At 42.7% G+C, this 15,465-nt stretch overlaps 1 protein-coding gene across 3 annotated transcripts in view; it reads left to right on the forward strand.

Moving 5' to 3' along the window:
* The window catches only part of TULP4 (TUB like protein 4), a 242,158-nt gene that overhangs the window by 155,172 nt on the left and 71,521 nt on the right, over window positions 1-15,465 (forward strand). For all 3 annotated transcript variants that reach the window (XM_023254539.2, XM_023254540.2, XM_023254541.2), the window contains one exon: window positions 4,431-4,559. In XM_023254539.2, coding sequence (XP_023110307.1) covers window positions 4,431-4,559 — 129 coding nt within the window. The remainder of the gene's footprint in view (window positions 1-4,430; window positions 4,560-15,465) is intronic.

Consider the following 15,465-nt stretch of genomic DNA (forward strand, 5'->3'; position numbering starts at 1 on the left):
CTCCCAACACCATTTAAAGGGTTTCTGTCTGCAAAGATGAACATCCTTGAGATGGGTTAACTGACATTTGTTTGTTCTCCCTAAAAATAGACAGGGTGGGGGCGCCTGGGTGGCGCAGTCGGTTAAGCGTCCGACTTCAGCCAGGTCACGATCTCGCGCTCCGTGAGTTCGAGCCCCGCGTCAGGCTCTGGGCTGATGGCTCAGAGCCTGGAGCCTGTTTCTGATTCTGTGTCTCCCTCTCTCTCTGCCCCTCCCCCGTTCATGCTCTGTCTCTCTCTGTCCCAAAAATAAATAAACGTTGAAAAAAAAAAATTAAAAAAAAAAAAAAATAGGGTGTAGGAAATGAAGTGACTTATTTAGAGCACTAGATTATATCCCAAATAGACTTTCAGCAGACCCGCCCTATATTTTAAATGTACATGTGTCTACTTTTAATAGTCCTCAATAAATGTCTATTAGCAATAACTATAAAATGATAAAGTGTTCATCTAACATTGGAGAGAGTGACAGGCTGGCATTTTTTTGAGTAAAGACCTGCATCAATACTTAGCTTATCTTTGGACTTTTTAGTAGAACACAGCACCCTGATAGCCCAAGTTCTTTTGTGCGCAGACTAAATAGGAGCCCTGTTTCCTTTGAACAGGAAGGGGAGCTCTGCCTTAGAGTGCCTGGTAGGAGGCGGAGCACCCTGCCACATGATGTGGGCATATGGGCGATGGGCTCCCCATTGGTAGTTTCTCGGCGCTCTGGGATGTCCTGACACTGCCAGCTGGATTGGAGGGATTTGGAGAACAGGAAATAAGCTGCTGGGAGATAAGGCGGGCAGCTATGAATTGTAGATGAGAGAGGAAATGAGAATTCTAATCCACGGAAACAACATTAACAGTTTGACTTTATTTTTAAATGAAGAATCATTGGAAAGATTTCTTTCTCTAAATTAGGGCAGCTACCTGCCTATTCCATTACACTGGTTAGAACTCACAGCAAAGGTGTGGGAATGGGACTACATTTCTGTTTACTGCTGCATCTGCGCTGATCAAGAATTACAAAAACATGAAGCCTGTGAGCCTTTTGTTTATTCAACAACTACTGCGTTGTCAGAAGACCAAGAAATCTTTAGAGTGAAAAATAACTTTTTTGCCTTTGCTCTTTTGTGTCTGTTTCATGCTATGAGTCTGCGGGCTCTTTTCGCGAAGAAGAGGGTTTTTATTATTGAGGTTAACTTAATATGCAACCATGCCTGGCAATGGATGTTAAAGGAAGAAAGGCAGAAGTACAGAAAATGTTATTAAGCTTTATTTTCTAAAATACAACACCTTGTCAAATGTTATTTACAGGGAAGATCATAGCAGATGAATAGTCTCTGTGTTAACTTAAGGAAATCATTTAAGAACTGGTCAGTTGTGAATATCATGTATTTAGTTGTCATATTCCATCCCGTGGTGGCCATTCTGAAGTACATCAGTGATTGTGGACTTGAATGATGAATGTGTGTCTTATAAAGGGACCAAAATGTAGCTGCATGCATGTTAGTGGATTGCAGTGCTTGGGCCAAATCACTGGATCTGAAAGAGGTTTATGAAGTTGGCCTTTATTGACTAGAAATTCTAAATTTTATGACACATTAAAAGACTTCAGTTGTTGATGGTACTGGTTTTTTGTTTTTTTTTTTTCGGACGTTTATTTATTTTTGGGACAGAGAGAGACAGAGCATGAACGGGGGAGGGGCAGAGAGAGAGGGAGACACAGAATCGGAAACAGGCTCCAGGCTCTGAGCCATCAGCCCAGAGCCTGACGCGGGGCTCGAACCCACGGACCGCGAGATCGTGACCTGGCTGAAGTCGGACGCTTAACCGACTACGCCACCCAGGCGCCCCGGTACTGGTTTTTTTTAATTAGATCAGTATTTTTTTAAATCTTCTTTGATATTTATTTTTTATTTTTTATTTTTTTATTCTCAAGTTAGTTAACATACAGTACAGTCTTGGCTTCAGGAGTAGAACCCAGTGATTCATCTCTTATATATGAGCACCCAGTGCTCATCCTAAAGAGTGCCCTCCTTAATGCCCGTGACCCATTTAACACCCCCTCCACTCCCATGAACCCTCTGTTTGTTCTCTGTATTGAAGACTTCACTCATACGTGGAATTTGAGAAACTTAACAGATGAACATAGGGGAAGGGAAGGAAACATAAGGTAAAAACAGAGAGGGAGGCAAACCGTAAGAGACTCTTACATAGGGAGTTTTTAAAACTGGACTTAAAAAAATGAATCTGGGTTTGTTTCCCCCCTCCACCTGTGTTGAGTTCCCCTCCTGTGTATGTTCACGACTCTCTAAGTGCACATAGAGCAGCGCTGTGCTCTGTTTAGTGAACTGAACTCCACGAGCACAAAGATGTCTTAATCTCCATCCTCAGCACCTGCAGTTCATAGTAAGCAGGCAGGCAGAGTTGGCTGTTGTTAAAATGCCTTTGGGCATTGAAAAGAACCTTCTGGACATAGTTTTCAATAACCTTTTTATAGTTCAAAGATATGGATCATAACTTCTAATTACATAGTACTCTTTGGCACAATACACTCAGAATTACTGTAGTGTGTCAGTATTCAAAGGTGAGCCTGCCCCTGTCCCCCTTCCGCGGGTGCACAGCTCAGTGGGGAGGCGTGCACGTGGACCGGTAGTTATGGTGGATGGTGCACGTGCTGCACTTGCAGAGTGTGAGCAGAGTGGGGCAGCCGGTCCAGCAAAGAGAAAGCAGGACGGCGTGCCGTGGGCGTGGGTGGCGTCAGCATCCGTGAAAGCAGACTCTGGCGTGGGAACCATCAACGAGGTAAGATCTGCCGGGTGATTGCCAGGCTTCCAAGGAGTACAGCCTCACAGCTGTCTTTAATTTTTTGCAGTTTTAAAAGAGAGCTACAGTGTCTTTACATTTTAGGTGGGCAGTAATTTCTGCTTGGATTTTATTATGCGTCTCACAACAAGTGCTGATGCCACCAACTGTGGCAGACCAGGGCTGGGGGGCCCTCCAACTCTCTGATACCTGAAAACCAAATTAAAGACTTAAAATCAGGCGTGCCCTTGGCACAGGTTTGAGAAGGGACAGGACTTTTGTGTTAGCCTGTGGTTTGGACACAGGTGGGTGTGAGAAGGGGTCTGGACATTGCAGAGGTCCTTGACAGTCTGTCCTTGGCCTTGCTTGCTATTTTTTTTATTTTATTACTGTTTTCTAAATGTTTATTTATTTTGAGAGAGAGCACGAGTGGGGAAGGGGCAGAGAGAGAATCCCAAGCAGGCTGTGTGCTGACAGCGCAGCTCGATCCCACAAACCATGAGATCGTGACCTGAGCTGAAATCAAGAGCCAGACACTTAACTGACTGAGCCACCCAGGCGCACCCCCCCCCCCCAACACATACACACCTTGCTTGCTATTTTAGAATTTGGAGAATTCGTTTACTGGGTGTGAAGTCCTGGGGGGAGACAGGGGATTCAGATCTTTCTTATGAACAGCAGCTGCGCGTTGGGTGGTTAATGGCAGTGCTCATTTCACTGTCACAGATCCATGTATGTCTGTGCATCCGTGGATGTGCTGACCCCCAGATGGATTTTTAGCTTCCTGAGCATGGGGTCCGGTCTTCTCCATCTTGGCATTGATCATATAGTGTCACACAGCCTGAACCTAATAAGTACCAACCACATGTCTGACCGATGGGATGAATTCCTCACGATCACCAGCATGGACCAGTCAGGCGACACTCAGAGTTTACCACAGTGAAGACAGGGTATTGGTTTTGTGGCTCATGGGCACCCAGGACCGCTTCATAGGCCTGTGTCCTTACAGGTTTTATTGGGCTCTTTGGGTCCTGTCCTCAGTCTCCTTGGGCATTTACCTAATCCCACAGACCACCTCCCAGAGGGTCCACCTTTTGGGTGAGGGAGTGATAGTCCAGAAAGATGGGTGATTTGTCCAGGTTCAGAATTTTTAAATTAAAAAATTAATTTGTCATACTCACAAATGTTGAGGCTTGTAATTTCATATTTCCTCTCTGATAAAGTACTAAGTAGCTTAGACGTTTCAATGATTTTTTCTAAATTATTCAGATACTGAACTATTCTTGTACTTGTGGGAGGCAGGACTGAGTCCAGATGGGCTCTGGATCCTCTGCTTTTCTAGCCACGGGCATTTTTGTGTCGCGGTTTATGGTTTGCTCAGGGCTATTTTTCAGGAAGCCTCGTCATGGGAGCCCCATTCCCTGAGTCTCTGCCCCCTGTGGGCCATGCCCTGGCCCCTCTCCTAATCCCCACACCTGCCCTCAGCCATTCATTCCCCTTGACCGTGCCTCCTCTTTAGTTCTGAAATCTCATCTCTCCGGAGACATGCTCCTGGCCCTCTGCTTTAATCCCTGTGGTAAATATCTTCTTGGCTTTTTCTAGGTTGTGCTGGTGAGGTGGAACGAGCCGTACCAGAAGCTGGCCACGTGTGACGCAGATGGAGGGATATTTGTGTGGATTCAGTACGAAGGGAGGTGGTCCGTGGAACTGGTCAACGACCGAGGGGCTCAGGTGAGTGGGCAGAGCCGCTCCCAGTGAGACATTGCTGGAAACAGAACACAGAGACGGAAACTCTTTCCAGAAACCGGGAGAGTAAAAATAAATGAGATAGAATCCTGCTTTTCGTTCCCCCCGAGTATATCACTTGATGAAGAGAGAAAGATCTTACTTCTTTATTCAACTATTCCGCTGTTGTGAAAACTCTCCAAGTTTTAAGCTTTAATTAAATCTGTGAAATCATGTTTTTTACCATTCGTTGTTGTGATTACATGTTAAATTTGGATCCTCTGAAGTGCTTACGGCATATCACTTTTGTGCTCCCTTTGAAAGGTACTTGCTGTGTGTTGTAATCTTCATAGTTCTCTCCAAGGGAGCTCTTGTGAGCCATTCTCACAACCTGCTTGTCAAGCTGAGTTTTTAACACTCTCTCCTGTCAGGTTTCAATTAGCGTGGCCACCTGTTGTCACCCCTCAGCTCTTCCTTTCTCATACAAATTTGTCTCTGCTCTGAGGAAAACAGGTGCTCCAGGGACTCCCTGCTGAGCTGTGCTATTTTTAAACCTGCTCCATAGATTCTTCTGGCTTATGGTACAGATCTGGCTCTCCCACCTCCCCCCTGTGATGATGGGCCACATGGAGCTCCTCTTCTCGGTTGCTTAAGGACACAAGTCCCATCCCTGGGATTTGACCGGAAATTGTGGCTTTGGAACCAAGTCCTCAGGGGACCTTTCTCCATGAGGGCTTTCTCAGACTGTTTTACCACTCCAGGGATGGTTTCCCTGTGACTGCCTTTCTATACATTGCTCAGGAAGTGGATTCTCACCCTCTTTTCCCCCATCTATCGCTTAAATAAGCTGCGAGACCCCCAAGTTTGAAAGATACACCAGTGAAGTGAAATGACAGAAAACTGCAAGGAACAAAGATACTATTAGCGGTTACTGTTACAGCTAAGGGTCTTTGTAAGTTGTCATCACAGAAGACAAATCTACCACTAGGTAAAATAGAACATTCTTTTTTGTGTGAGTTTATTTATTTGGTAGAGTAAATGTAATAATTTTGACTGACTCTGATAAGGCCTTATGAGTTCCCTGTACACCTCCATGGAGTGAAGAAAGGAAGAGGTATATCCTGCCCTCTGGTGACTGACCAGCCATTCTGAAATAGAGCCACAGCTGGGGAAATCTCCATGACCATGAGAAGTTCATATTACCTAGAGGGGAGACATTGTGGTCAAGAGCATGAGCTCTGGAGTCAGACCACACGGGTCTCACTCCATTATTTCTTAGTAGGAGATCCTTCATTCTCTGTGCCTCAGTCTTCTCATCTGTAACATAGGGACTCACATGGTACCTGCTTAGAGAATCACTAGGGGGATTAAATAAGATTAACCGTAGAAAGCACTTATAACACTGTTGATGATCGTTTTCCCCACATACTGTTCTGGTGCCTGTCGTATTATGAGGTACTACTACTTCGTAACCCCTGACCACAGAACATACCTGCCCGTAAATAGTAGCCATAATGTCATCACCAAAGACTAGCTTCGGACCTTGAGGCAGCAAGTCTTGATGGCTTTCTGTAAGGTGGAGACTTCTCTGAATTCACCCATATAAGGGTCTCTGGAATGCTATAATTCTCCCATCCACCAAAGCGTGAACTCTTTTCCTTAGGCCCAGTGACTGAGTTGGATGTGTCTTCAGACTTTGGATGACTATAGTTCTCTAAAGCATTACTCCGAGAAAGACCTGAAGAGGAGCTAGGACAAAGTCCAACTAAGTGCTTGTCTTTTCCATGTGTTCTCTGTCAGTCTTCCCAGGAACCCCATTGAGCAGATGCCGTTCTCAGTTAATAGAAGAAAAAACTCAGGTCAGGGAGGTTGAGCAAGTTGCCCAGGAAGTACATGGGTGGTAAAGCAGAATTTGAACCCAGTTTTGAATCCAGAACACTCTGTCACACTATCTTCTTCTCAGACAAGAAACTTTTTTCTCTTTTAGCAGAAATGCATGTATTCATAGTATATCCAGAAGAGCTCAGACTCCATTACCATCAGAGAGTCTAGCCCCACCAGCCAACCCTTGCTGTCACCACACTGTTTTCTCCCGAAAGCAGCCTCTCCTGGGACGAAACCTTCTGTCATCTCCATATAGCAGCTGTGTGGTTTCCACCGTCACCATATCCCTCAGCTTTTCTCTTTATTGAGAATTTGGCATAAAAAAGCATTTTAGACACAGGAAAGGGAGAATGAATTCAGACCTGGAGGTGAATGAACTTCTATGGACCATAGAACACCAGAACCTCCTGGAATCTCACAAATGCCTGCCCCTGCCATGTTCAAAAGTAATCACTATATCAATGATATGATCTAGATTTATATATAATTTTGCTGTCTGGAACTCTGATCCCTCAAACCTCGGAACCCGCTAAGCAGTTGTCAGCAGTAAGCACTAACATCTGGAAAGGTTTCGCTTCTTTGAATTGTGTTGGCATCAGAATTTATCTGAGCAGAGAAGCACCGTGCACTGGTGATGATGAATCACTGATTGAGGAAGTAGTGGCTGGCTGCACCTGAAACAGAACCTGGTGGGAGGGAGGACAGTTTCGTGGCTGGGAAGAGGAGGATCCTTGAAATCTGCTCAGAAAAAAAGAACGCTTTTTAGAGGAAATGACAGGTGATCCACGTCGCCCAGCGTGACTTGTACTGTCACAAAGGCATCAGACATTCGGCAAAAGCTAAGTGATGCTTTAACAACTTCTTTTTCAGGAAATGATTACGAGTCCTTTATTTCAAAAGTGAGTCTGGAACAGTGTGTGCATTATTGTGTAAGATCAGTCACCACACATGGCCGTGTCCCGCACAGGTACTGGCCACTGTGATGAAAGCTGCCTCGGGCTGAGGTCTGACCAGGCTGGTGCCGAGACATAGTTAATCCACGTCTGACAACACGTTCCGTGAGGCAAGAGCCCGCAGGCCTGTGCCACTGAAAGGCAACTAGGAGGGCGGCTTCCTGCTTATTTTCTTTACAGCACTGGGTATCAGTTCCCTTGTTTTTGTCTTTCCAGTTGTGGTATATTTTTACCACCCTGTGCTGACCTAATTCAGTAAACCCAATTCATTCATGGAAACATCTTTTGTTATCATCTTCTGTGACTGCAAGACTGGTGGTGTCTTGGCGAAGCTTCTTTTCACTGGCTAAACTCTTCCCCCTCTACTAGGATGTTTTTCTTTTTAGTACGGATCTCTTCCAGGATAAATGAGTCAGAATGCTTGTAAATAAGTAGCACTACACTTGAAAATTGAAAAAACCTTAAATTTTATTGCAGAATTCATGGGTTGTCTCTAGAAAATGTTTTCAGTTCTTAAGAAAAACTACATAGTGTAGTTAGTTGAAATGTAGGGTCAGTGAAACCAGGGTCCCGAGTTCTCCCTGGCAACCCGCTCTTTTCAGTTACCTCAGGCCAGCTGTTCAAGAGCTGTCTTACAAATCCATGCCGTTGTCTCGGTGGGGACATGCTAACCACTGAACACCAACCTATAACCTCTGCTGGGAAAACAGCAAATGTTCGTGTCCTTTTGGTGTTTGTTCATTTATTTTATTTTTATCTGAAATGTGATATATCCAGTAATGTCACCGATTTTAAAGAAAGTTAAACATTTCCAAGTAAAAGCAACCTATAACACTTTTATGAATGAAAAGGTAGACATAACTCTAGAGATTACCAGGTAATCAAAGGTAATTAAAAGATGCCTAGATAATTCACTGGGAGGAAACAATAGTCTTTTTTTCTATTGAGTTGTAATCGGCATATAATGTTATATTAAAGTACACAATATAATGATTTGATATTTGTACAAACGGTTGACCTGTGAACAACTGCAGTTTGAACTGTACAGGTCCCCTTACACATACATGGGTGTTTTGTTTTGTTTTTTTTCCCAACAAATACAGAACAGATAGAAGGGGCGGGGGCAAGCTAAGATGCTGGAGTGGTAGCAGGACCCTAGGCTTGTCTCATCCCTCAAACACAGCTAGATAACTATCAGATCATTCTGAACACCCAAGAAATCGACCTGAGGGCTTATAGAACAAAGTGTATAACTAAAGGGAGAGAAGAGGCCACATCCAGGAAGGTAGGAAGTACAGAGACATGGTTTGGGGGAGAAATGGGGAGAAGTGGATTGCGGTGGCTGCAGAGGGGAGGGAGCCTTGGTCATGGAGAGAGGTGAGAAAGAGAGAGAGGGGAAGAGAAGTACACAGGGGATCACACAAGGAAAACACTTCCCCAGAGCCATTGGTTGGGAAAATGAGAGGCTGATTTTCGTGAGTTTTTGCAAACAACTCAAAGCCTGGAGTTTCAGAGGTCCGTGATGTGGCTAGGGTAGGGCCCAGAGAGCACTGCCCTGCTCCTGGAGAGAAGGCAGGCAGGTAACTTGGGGGCAGATGGCATGGTGTGCGGATTGCCTAAGATTCACAGGAGAGACTGTTCCCCCTTCTTGGAGCACATCAGTGAGTGGTGGCATTGCCCGCCCCTCTGGGAACAGAAGAGCCCGGCGGGTGCCATTTCCCTCTCCCACCCCTCAGCATAGGCTCAGAGACACCTGCTGAGGGTAGCTAACCTGGACACTGGCTGTTTAACCTGCTTTGCTCCAAATCCTATGCCCTTGCACTCTGATGTCAAACTGCCCTTCTGGGTCAAACCTGCATCGGTCCCAGGGCAGCAAGACCCTTCCCCAGAAGAGCAGTGCAGGTCCCTGTCATGCCAGGTCCTTAAAGTTTGGAATTTAAAATTTTTATTTTTGGGAGAGAGACAGAGACAGAGTGCAAGTGGGGGAGGGACAGAGAGAGGGAGACAGGATCCAAAGCAGACTCAGAGCTCTGTCAGCACAGAGCACAATGTGGGGCTCAAACTCACGAACCATGAGATCATGACCTGAGCCAAAGTCAGACGCTCAACTGACTGAGCCACCCAAGTGCCCCTAAAGTTTGGAATTTTAAAAGTCAGCAGATTTGGCTGGAATAGAGAGCCCAAAGTGCACTGCGCTGCCCTAGGCAGGCAAGCAACCTGGACACAGACAGTGTGAAAACAGTGATCTGGAAAATGCCTAGGACACACGATAGGAAATTATTCACTCTTCTGAGAGGGCTTTCCTGAGAACAGCAACTATGGACCACCCCCCTCTTGGAACAAAGGACCTGGCTGGTGCCATTTCCCTCCCCTGTCCCTCAGCATAAATCAACTTCACTGAAAAGCACAGCACCAACACTGGCTGACTAAGCTGCTTAGTCAGCCAGCCCTGTCCCTGTGCTCTGCAAGTGTGCCTAAGGATCAGTGCAGCGGGCCCCTTCCCCAGAAGACCACCAGAAACCCCCACTTGTATCATGTCTTCTGACCATAGAGTTCTACAAGGCTTCAGTCCTAGTAGAAGTAGCATCAGGTCTCATTTAACAAACAGACCAGGCACACCTAGTTCAGACTGGCCACACTATGGCCAAAGTCCAAACACTGCCCATCTACAGAGGAGAGCGTCTATAGATGAGTGACCTGAGGGATAGAGAAGCCAGACGCACCAGCAGACTACATGCAACACACACCAGAGACACTTCCTGAAGCGTTAGGCCCTGGACATTACGTGACCTCTTCATAAAGCCATTACTCTCAGGAATAGGGAACATAACGAGCTTTTCTAAGACAAAAAAGAAGACAGAGACCTAGACAAAATACGAAGACAGAGGAATTCATCCCAAAAGAAAGAACAAGAAAAGGTCACAGCTAGAGCTGTAAACAAAACAGATCTAAGTAATATGCCTCATGCAGAATTTAAAGTAACAGTCGTAAGGATACTCTACCAGGCTTGAGAAGAGTATGGAAGATACCAGGGAGAGCCTTACTGCAGAGATAAAAGAGCTAAGATACAATCAGGCAGAAATGAAAGATGCAACATCTAAGATTTGAAACTGACCAGATATAATGACCACAAGGATGGGAGAGTCAGAAGAACAAATAAGTGATATAGAAGATAGAATTATGGAAAATAATGAAGCTGAACAAAAGAGGGAAAGAAAAACTGTGGATCACAAGAGTTGACTTAGGGAACTCCATGACTCCATCAAACATAATAACATTTGTGTCATAGGAGTCCCAGAAGAAGAAGAGAGAAAAAGGGGCAGAAGTTTTTTTTTGAAGAAATCATAGCTGAAAACCTCTCTAACCTGGGGAAGGAAACAGACATCCAAATCCAGGAGGCACAGAGAATTCCCAACAAGATCAACAAAAGTAGGCTAATGCCGAGATATATTGTAGTTAAGTTTGCAAAATACAGTGATAAAGAAAATGTCCTAAAAGCAGCAAGACAAAAGAAGTCCCTTTCTCACAAGGCAAGTGCTATAACATTGGCAGCAGATCTTTCCACAGAAACTTGGCAAACCAGAAGTTCAACCCACTGAATGGGAAAAATCTGCAGCCAAGAATACCCTATCCAGCAAGACTATCATTCAAGATGGAAGGAGAGATGAAGAGTTTCCCAGACAAACGAAAACTAAAGGAGTTTGTGACCACTAAACCATCCCTGGAGGAAATATTAAAGGAGACACTTTGAGTGGGAGGGAAAAGACCAAAAGTGACAAAAGACAAGAAAGGACCGGAGGAAATCTCCAGAAACAGCAACAAAAAAAGTAATAAAATGGCTCTAAGTACATATCAATAATTATGCTGAATGTAAATGGACTAAATGCTCCAATCAAAAGATAAAGAGTGTCAGAATGAATTTAAAAAAGACCCAACTATATGCTGCCTACAAGAGATTTGAGACCTAAAGACATCTGTGCATTTAAAGTGAGGGGAGGGAGAAATATTTATCATGCAAATGGATGTCAAAAGAAAGCCAGAGTAACAATATTTACATCAAACAAACTAGATTTAAACCAAAGACTGGGGTGCCTGGGTGGTGCAGTTAGTTAAGCGTCTGACTCTTGATCTCGGCTCAGGTCATGATCTCATGTTTCTTAAGTTCAAGCCCTACATCAGGCTTTGTGCTGATGGTATGGAGCCTGCTTGGGATTCTGTCTCTCCTTCTCTCTTCCCCCTCCCTGCTTATGCTTTCTCTCTCCCTCTCCCTTCCTCCTTCCCTCCCTCCCTCCCTCTCTCACTCTCACTCTCTCAAAAGTAAATAAATAAACTTAAAAACCAACAGACTGTAACGAGTTGGAAAAGGGCACTAGATCATAATAAAGGGGACTATCCAACAAGAAGATCTAACAATTGTAAATATTTATGACCTCAACTTGGAAGCACCCAAATATATAAAACACTTAATAACAAACATAAAGGAATTCATTGATAATAATACAATAATAGTAGGGACTTAAACACCCCACTTATAGCAATGGACAGATCATCTAAACAGAAAATCAACAAAGAAACAATGACTTCAAATAACACACTGGACCAGATGGACTTAACGGATACATTAAGAACATTTCATCCTAAAGCAGCAGAATACACATTGTTTTTGAGTGCACATGGGACATTCTCCCGAATAGATCACATACTGTATCACAAATCAGCCCTCAACAAGTACAGAAAGATTGAGATCATACCATGCATATTTTCAGACCACAACACTATGAAACTTGAAGTCAACTACAAGAAAAAAAATTGGAAAGATTATAAATACATGGAGGTTAAAGAACATCCTACTAAAGAGTGATTGGGTTAAGCAGTTGTTCTTTAAATAATGAAAACACCACAGTCCAAAACTTTTAGGATGCAGCAAAGGCAATCCTAAGAGGGAAGTATATTGCAATACGGTCCTACCTCAAGAAGCAAGAAAACTCTCAATACACATTCTACGGAGCTAGAAAAAGAACAACAAATGAAGCCTAAAGCCGGCAGAAGGTAAATAATAAAGATTAGAGCAGAAATAAATGATACAGAAACTTAAAAAAAAAAAAAAAGTGGAGGAACAAATCAATGAAACCAAGACCTGGTTCTTTGAAAAAATTAATGTAACTGATAAACCCCTAAACCAGTCTTATGAAAAAGAAAAGAGAAAGGACCCAAATAAATGAAATCACAAATGAGAAAAGAGAAATAACAACCAACCACACAGAAATACAATAAGAAAATATTATGAAAAATTATATGCCAGCAAATTGGACAATCTGGAAAAAATGGATAAATTCTAGAAATCTAAGCAACCAAAAGTGAAACTGGAAGAAATAAAAAAAATTTGTACAGACTGATAACCAGTAAAGAAATTGAATCTGTAATCAGAAATCCCCCAACAAACAAAAGTCCAGGGCCAGATGGCTTCAAGGGAATTCTACCAGACTTTTAAAGAAGAGTTAATACCTGCTCTTCTCAAACTATTCCAAAAAATATAAATGGAAGGAAAATTTCTAAACTCATTCTGTAAGGCCAGCATTATCCTGATTCCACAACCAGACAAAGACATCACTAAAAAAGAAAACTACAGGCCAATATCCCTGATGAACATGGATGCAAAAATTCTCAACAAAATACTAGCAAATCGAATCCGACAGTACATTAAAAGAATCATTCATCATGATCAAGTGGGATTTATTCCTGGCTGCAAGGATGGTTCAAGATTTGCATTAATAAAAGTAAGGGTAAGAACCATATGATCCTCTCAAAAGATGCAGAAAAGCATTTGACAAAGTACAATATCCATTCATGATAAAGACTCAACAAAGTAGGTTTAGAGGGAACATAATAAAAACCCACATCCTCATCCTCAATGAGGAAAACCTGGAAGGTTTTTCCCTAAGGTCAGGAACAAGACAGATGTCCACTCTCACCATTGTTATTTAATATAGTACTGGAAGTCCTAGCCTCAGCAGTCAGACAACAAAAGAAGTAAAAGGCATCCAGATCGACAAGGAAGATGTCAAACTCTTACTATTTGCAGATGACATGATATTCTATATGGAAAACCCAAAAGACACTACCACAAAATTGCTGGAACTGATACATGAGTTCAGTAATGTCACAGGATACAAAATCTGTACAGAAACCTGTTGCATTTCTATGCACCAATAATGAAGCAGCAGAAAGGGAAATCAAGGAATTGATCCTATTTACAATTGCAGCAAAAACCTAATATAACTAGGAATAAATCTAAAGAGGCAAAAAGATCTATACTCTGAAAAATTATAAACCACTGATGAAAGAAAGTGAAGATGATAGAAAGAAATGGAAAAACTTTCCATGCTCATGAATTTGAAGAACAAATATTGTTAAAATGTCTGTACTACCCAATGCATTCTACACATTTAATGCAATCCCTAGCAAAATTCCACAACCATTTTTCACAGAGCTAGAACAAACCATCCTAAAACTGGTGTGGAACCACATAGCAAAGCAATCTTGAAAGAGAAAAGAAAAGCCAGAGGCATCACTTCAAAACTGTAGTCATCAAGGCAGTATGGTTCTGGCATAAAAACATACATTGATCAATGGAACAGAGTAGAAAACCCAGAAATGAACCTGTAACTATATGGTCAACTAATCTTTGATGAAGAAGAAAGACTATCCAGTGGAGAAAAGACAGTCTCTTCAACAAATGGTGCTGGGAAAACTGGGCAGCTACATGCAGAAGAATGAAACTGGACCACTTTCTTACACCATACACAAAAACAAACCCAAAATAGATGAAAGACCTAACTGTGAGACAGGAAGACATCAAAATCCTAGAGGAGAACCCCTTTGACCTTGGCTGGGGCAACTCCTTACTAGACATATCACCAGAGGCAAGGGAAGCAGAAGCAAAAGTGAACTGTTGGGACTTCATCAAGATAAAAAGCTTCTGCACAGTGAAGGAAATGATCAACAAAACTAAAAGGCTTCAGAATGGGTGAATATATTTGCAAATGACATCTGATTAAGGGTTAGTATCCAAAATATAAATATAAATAAAGAACTTATCAAACTCAACACCCGAAAAACAAATAATCCAGTGAAGAAATGGGCAAAAGACATGAATAGACGCTTCTCCAAAGACATCCAGATGGCTAACAGACACATGAAAAGATGCTCAACATCACTTATTATCAGGGAAAAGCAAACCAAAACTACAATGAGATATCACCTCACACCTGTCAGAATGGCTAAAATTAACAATACAGAAAACAACAGGTGTTGGTGAGGATGTGGATAAAGGGGAACCTTCCTACACTCTTGGATGGAATGTAAACTGGTGAGGCCAGTCTGGAAAACAGTGTGAAGATTCCTTAGAAAGTTAAAAATAGGGTTGCCTGGGTGGCTCAGTTGGTTAAATGTCTGACTTCAGGTCAGGTCACAATCTCATGGTTCATGGGTTTGAACCCTACGTCAGGCTCTGTGCTGACAGCTCAGAGCCTGGAGCCTGCTTCAGATTCTGTGTCTCGCTCTATCTGCGCCTCCTCCACTCATGCTCTGTCTCTCTCTGTCTCTCAAAAGTTGAATAAACGTTAAAAAAAATTTTTTTAAGTTACAAATAGGTCTACCCTACAGTCCAGCAATTGCACGAGTAGGTATTTGCCTAAAGGATACAAAAATACTGATTAAAAGGGATACGTACACCCCAATGTTTATAGCAGCACTATCAACAATAGCCAAATTATGGAAAGAGCCCAAATGTCCGTTGCATGGTGAATGAATAAAGAAGATGTGGAGTGTGTGTGTGTGTATATATACATATGTATAATATACACACATATATATGTATATGTATATATATGTGTGTGTGTGTATATATATTCCACACACACAGTGGAATACTACTCATTTACCATTACCATTTGCAAAACATAGATGGAACTAGAGTACATTGTGCTAAGTGAAATAAATCCATCAAAGAAAGACAAATACCATATGATTTTAATCATATGTGGAATTTAAGAAACAAAACAGATGGAATAGGG

The sequence above is a fragment of the Felis catus genome, chromosome B2 (assembly GCF_018350175.1).
Source record: "Felis catus isolate Fca126 chromosome B2, F.catus_Fca126_mat1.0, whole genome shotgun sequence".
NCBI lineage: Eukaryota > Metazoa > Chordata > Mammalia > Carnivora > Felidae > Felis > Felis catus.